The following is a 6000-nucleotide window of genomic DNA, read 5'->3' as shown; positions in this document are numbered from 1 at the left end:
GATGTGGTTTCCCCATGTTGGCCAGGCTGGTCTCGAACTCCTGACCTCAGGTGATCCACCCTTGCCCTCCCAAAGTGCTGGGATTTCAGGTGTAAGCCACCACACCAGGCCTATATTTGAGATTTATATCCATATGACATGACTATAGAAGATTTAGTAAAAATAACTGTACTTACGTACTTTAGGCTGGAAAAATTTTCATGTATTAATTTCACAGCTCTAAGAAGAAACCAACAAGTAACTACAATTATTTTAATCATTTTTAATAACAATGGTACCCAATTCATTAAGAAATGAATTTGGGCAATGTGCTTTGCTGTACAATCTATTAGACACATTCTCACTGCAAATAGTTCAGAAATCATTTTGGAAATAGACACAAACATGTACATATTCATTTGCAGAAAATGCTATTTACAGCTTTAATATCAAATACAGTTATCGTAGTTCACAGAAAGAGTATAAAGTGCAAAAGCTCCATTTCAAAAGGCATTAAATCACTCCCAAAGCAATGGAGATTAAATTTTACCACAGCCAGTGGGCATGCCACCCTTATACAGCACATCCTACACAAAGTATAAAACAAGGTATATATCTGAAAATACTATATTGTTCTGATTACATATTGTGGTTATAAAATAGTTTTAAATCTGGTTTAACATATAGAGAAAGATAAGATTCAAACAATTAGTCCCATAGAGTAGGGATCTTTTTTTTTTTTAAAGTTTGTAGGAGGATGATGTCTATAAAATCCATGAAGAATCTCAATCTGGCCCAAGACTTCTCTTTGGCCAGCTAGAATAAAAGCACCTAGGCAAAGCCTTGGCTATGAAAGCTTTATGATTAATTTCAGTGTAAAAGGAGTGGCCAGGCGCACTGACTTGTGCCTGTAATCCCAGCACTTTGGGAGGCCGAGGTGGGTAGATCATGAGGTCAAGAGATGGAGACCATCCTGGCCAACATGGTGAAACCCCATCTCTACTAAAAACATAAAAATTAGCTGGGCGTGGTGGCCCACACCTGTAGTCCCAGCTACTCAGGAGGCTGAGGCAGGAGAATCGCTTGAACCCGGAAGGCAGAGGTTGCAGTGGGCTGAGATTGCATCACTGCACTCAAGCCTGGCAAAAGAGCGAGACTCCATCTCAAAAAAAAAAAAAAAAAAAAAAAAAAAAAGGAGCTAGGAGAGGGGCACTGATTGCCTGACTCGGTGAGCTTCAGCATCCACCTGTACCCCAGAGATGGTTCCATGTCCGCCCCAAGGGATAAAGAGCCAGGAAGACTCAAATCCCAGTCCTGGGGACTCAACATGGCACTGGCTCATGGAAGCACCATGAACTTGAGACGTTTACACACCTGAGAGACGCAGTAAGTGGAATGAGTGGTCTTATTTTTACAAAGCCTTATGTTTGATGACCATCAGGCTTTGTTCCCCAACAGAACATCTTTGACCTATAATTAATGTTTTAGGTACTGTTCACTAGACAGGCATAGAATTCCCCAAAATGCAGCCTGTCCTCATATGGATTCAGACATATCATCCTCACATACCTTCAATGTGTTCATGGAAGGACTTGCCTTATAATGATATACAGTAATCATAAAGAGAAGAAAAGATTTCTTTTTCTAATAATCAACAATTAAACACTATAAAACACAGATCACTGATTGAAATGATCACACGGAAACATGAATGGTTTTTTATAACCTAACCGGTTTCTGCTGGGTATTGAACTTGGCCAAATTCTGACCAGAACAAAATCTGAGAGTCATGCTAAGCAACTACCACCATAACCTAACTCCTAAGTGGGAGCCCTACTGGAGGGAAGGAGATTCTTGATTGCCCATCAATTAATGAAATAAACGATTCATTTTTTACAATCTGAACATATCAAAATCTGTGAAGTCACATATTTAACAGCTATTTATGATGACTCATCAAGCCAAGTGCAGAGGCACATCAAAAAGTGGAATTCAGTTCATGACTTTTTAGGGCCCATTCATGTCAGGCTTGATTAAAAAGGTAGATTCAGTAGTCAGTCTCAGAATCCAATGATCAGCATTCAAGCGTATAGCTAACTCTAGTGTATTCCAAACCCACACATCATGAAAAATATACAACTGGCATTTATATGCCATTCAAGCTACAGGATAAATGTGAACTCTGAAAGACATCATTTATTTACAACTATATTGGGGGAAAAAAGATGAGACTATACCTAAATATTAACAAGGGTTATACCCGGGCAATAGAAATATGGGTTACTTTTTTTTTCTTCAACTTTTCTGCAGTTTCCCAATTTTCTTTAAAGAGTTTGTAATGCTTCTACCTAAATGAGTGATGCCATAAACCCAACTTAAAATAAGATGGGTATGTCTCTACTCTCTTGGTTTATATTCCATCCTGGCAAGCTAGAGAGATTTCAGTTCAAACGTGAAACTATGTTTTGTCCTCCTCAAATATACTCCATTCCACATTTCTTTCTCAGCTCATCTCTTAAGAACCAGTTTCTAGAAGCACATTCTGCTTTTCACACTTAAAAAAAAAAAAAAAAAAAAAAAAAAAAAAAAAAAAAAAAAAAGCTGGGCTTAAAATATACACCAAACCCCCTACCTTGGAGCATTTATGCCATAAAATAGAGAGACCCGAATCCATGCCGGATAAGGTCAATCTAAAATGAGGATGGTGTGATATTTGCCTTTAAAAAAATTCTGGACTTGAAACCCTGGACTTAACAGCAGTTCTGTTCCATCAACCACCTAGGTCTCAAAGAAGTACATTAGAAGTTCCACGAATATTTAACTCAAAGATCATTTTAAAAATATTTTTTAGGCTGAGCGTGATGGCTCATGCCTATAATCCCAGCACTTTGGGAGGCCAGGGTGGGCGGATCTCTTGACTCAGGAGTTCGAGACCAGCCTGGGTAACATGGTGAAACCCCATCTCTTCCAAAAAATACAAAAATTAGCTGGGAGTGGTGGCACGCACTGGTAGTCCCAGCTCCTGATGAGGCTGACATGGGAGGATCACTTGAGCCTGGGAGACAGAGGCTAAAATGAGTTGTGACTGCACCACTGCACTCCAGCCTGGGTGACACAGTGAGACCCTGACTCAAAAACAAAACGCTCTCTCTATAAATATATAAACTATAATAAAGCAACATATATGTTGAATAAATTCAACACCTAATTTTTCTACCTTGGAAATTACTAGTTTGTTAATTTGCATTTTCACCACCTCGTATGTTATTAAGTAAATGCTGTAAATTTAACAAAATACAATTTATTTCACACACTGGGGTTCCACAAAGATTTCTTTCTTTTTTTTTTTTTTTCTAAGATGGAGTTTCACTCTTGTTGCCCAGGCTGGAAGGCAATGACACAATCACAGCTCACCACAATCTCCACTTCCCAGGTTCAAGTGATTCTCCTGCCTCAGCCTCCCAAGTAGCTGAGATTACAGGCATGCGCCACCATGCCTGGCTAATTTTGTATTTTTAGTAGAGATAGGGTTTCTCCCTGTTGGTCAGGCTGGTCTTGAACTCCCGACCTCAGGTGATCCGCCTGCCTCAGCCTCCAAAAGTGCTGGGATTACAGGTGTGAGCCACCACGCTAGGCCTCCACAAAGATTTCTTACTACAGAGTTCTGCTTTTGAAAAACCTATATAATTTGATAATCAGAGACATAGCATAAAGTCATTCATTTTTAAACTCCAAATTCAGTTGCTTATTGGGGTTTTCCCCTTGGATCTTGTACAAATTCTAACTAGAGTAAGTTCCTGAATGTGCCAAAAACGGTCACCTTCCCAACTCTTACATATGTAGGACAGTGACATGACTCCTACCCACACAAGAAAATACCTGTCCCACCCCCTCCCCACAATGGAATGTTACAAAGCAGGACATGCCTGAGTTAAAATTAGTATCCCTGAGGTTGGTAATTCCCACCATGCACCTTTAAGACAGTTCTTGATTCTTCCATTCACCCAGATGAAAAGAAGATTCACTGTAGCCAGTGTCTTTCCCACATCAGGTGAGAAAAATTCAGAAGGCAACAGATTTGTGCTGCTACACTAGCAACCCAAAACCAGCCCGTGAGTGTATAGTTACTGCTAGTACTTGAGAAAAGTGAGCCAGTGGATACTCTGGAAAACCCAGAAAGCACCTTCTACTGTAAGAGTGAAGAGCATGATGCCCACAGAAAAAAACAACAGAAACAGGAAGTGAGATTCTCGAAGGTAATTTCCAGAATAGTACAGCATACTGGAGGCTTCGAATGAGAAAAAGTATCCAAAAAATTCATGTTTGCTCCAAATTTTGAACCAGAACCCACACCACAATTGTGAGAAGCCCTTTGGTAAACTTACAGAGGTCAAGTCTTAAAGATGGTGGGTCTGTGGAAACATTCATGCCATAATTCTTCTTCTCTGTGGATTTGAGGCTGCGGAGCTGGGGTGAGAGGGGGAGGCAGAAATGATGTCAGTATTCAAAAATTGTGCTCATTTTCAAGAATGACCTAAAGTGGAGTGCAGGTTTTGGCATAAGAGGGTCTTACCCATTAGCTGTACCTTTATCTGAAGTCTCTCCATCTCTCCACAGAGGTAGTAGTAAAAAGATTCACAAATGCATGTAAAACCTGGGTTAGTTGAGAAATGCAAGTGAAAAATAGCCTTCTAGCCACAAGTCCTGCGTGTGTTTCATCAGTTTGGTTTTGTTTAAGGACAATTACCCCAAAGGAAAATCTCTGGCATCTTCCATCAGAGAGTCAGAGGGTCTCGTCTGTCAGAGGGTCAGTCTGTCTGTCATCAGTAGAGTCCACTCCAAGGGTACCTGGGAATGGTGGGGTCTGGAACAGGCCAGCTTTCTCCAGGAAGAGATGAATTGTACAGGGTGGATCCACCAAAAGACTGCTCTGCCACGGCCACAAAGGACACAGCTCAGTGAGTCACTGCATCTGGAAGTGATGCTGAGAAAGATGCATCTGGTGTCCCTAAGTCCTCCATTTTCCATTGTTGGGAAAGGAAAAGACACTTTTCCCCTTGCACAGTGGAATCCTGGTGGTCCACAGACACGTTAGTGAGAGCCCCAGCAAATAGATTTTTGAAAAGATAGCCCACACCCCAACTCTTCAAACTCCCTTGGCTGTCTTCCTAGCAAAGGAAGCCCACCGAATGAGGGGCGGTAAGTGGCAAAGCCAGCCACCACCTCGCCATCACGTGATTTTGACTGATGATTTCTTGTTGGCACACAGGAGGGACACATAGGGGACACCAATGAAGGCCCATTTCTCACTGGGCCAGAACTTGATGACAGGGCCTTGCTCAGGGATCTCTGAGGCAGCATCAAAGTAGGCAAAGCATACACAGCCCAGGTAGGCAGCAAGGCAGATGAGGATGTGCCTGCAGAGGAGACAAGAGGTAAGAGCCTGATGAGACTCCACTGCCCTGAGTTTAGCCTGCTCCTTCTTCTGGGCTAACCCACCCCCCTTGCTCACTGTAGTTGCAGCCCAGGGGCCTCTTCTGGTTAGGAAAGAATGAAGATTACCAACAATCCCTGGAATAGCAGGATGATAAATCTTGGGCAGTTTGGGACCCATCTTAGAATGTCCTAAAATATTGCTGCTGGACAATGGAACAAATGTGCAAATAAATGCCTTTGGGCCTCAAACAAGAAGACTGAGGCCCAAGGACTTAAAACACAGGTGCTAAGATGGAAGTAACTGAGCACATCTGATTAGATCCCACCTTTGCACTTTAGCCACGGGTTACAGATATTTTATGCCCTTCCTCAGGAATAATTTTATGTTGATTAAACCACTTTTCCAGTTTAGTGGAAATTTTTAAAAAATTTATCCTCACTGTACCTGTAAAAAGTTTTAATATTAATCTTTATCAAACAATAGACCATTTAAAAGCATGCAAACCTTTTTGTTTCCTTGTTTTTGGTGAATCCTCTCTCTGTCACCCAGGCTAGAGTGCAATGGTGCAATCACGGCTCACTACA

At 41.4% G+C, this 6000-nt stretch overlaps 1 protein-coding gene across 22 annotated transcripts in view; it reads right to left on the bottom strand.

The window, feature by feature from the left end:
- Positions 1–249: 249 nt before the first annotated feature.
- The window catches only part of ACER2 (alkaline ceramidase 2), a 71422-nt gene continuing 65671 nt past the window's right edge, over positions 250–6000 (bottom strand). For 19 of the 22 annotated variants that reach the window (XM_074394906.1, XM_074394912.1, XM_010338724.3 and 16 more), the window contains one exon: positions 3310–5396. In XM_074394906.1, coding sequence (XP_074251007.1) covers positions 5210–5396 — 187 coding nt within the window. In that variant the 3' untranslated portion in view covers positions 3310–5209. Of the gene's footprint in view, positions 5397–6000 lie in introns of all 22 variants that reach the window. The other 3 variants (XR_012516590.1, XR_744894.3, XM_074394900.1) reach the window with 3 other exon arrangements.

The sequence above is a fragment of the Saimiri boliviensis genome, chromosome 2, assembly GCF_048565385.1.
Source record: "Saimiri boliviensis isolate mSaiBol1 chromosome 2, mSaiBol1.pri, whole genome shotgun sequence".
Classification (NCBI taxonomy): Eukaryota; Metazoa; Chordata; class Mammalia; order Primates; family Cebidae; genus Saimiri; species Saimiri boliviensis.
The sequence above is the reverse complement of the archived record's forward strand: the minus strand, read 5'-3'. Positions and strand labels throughout refer to the sequence as shown.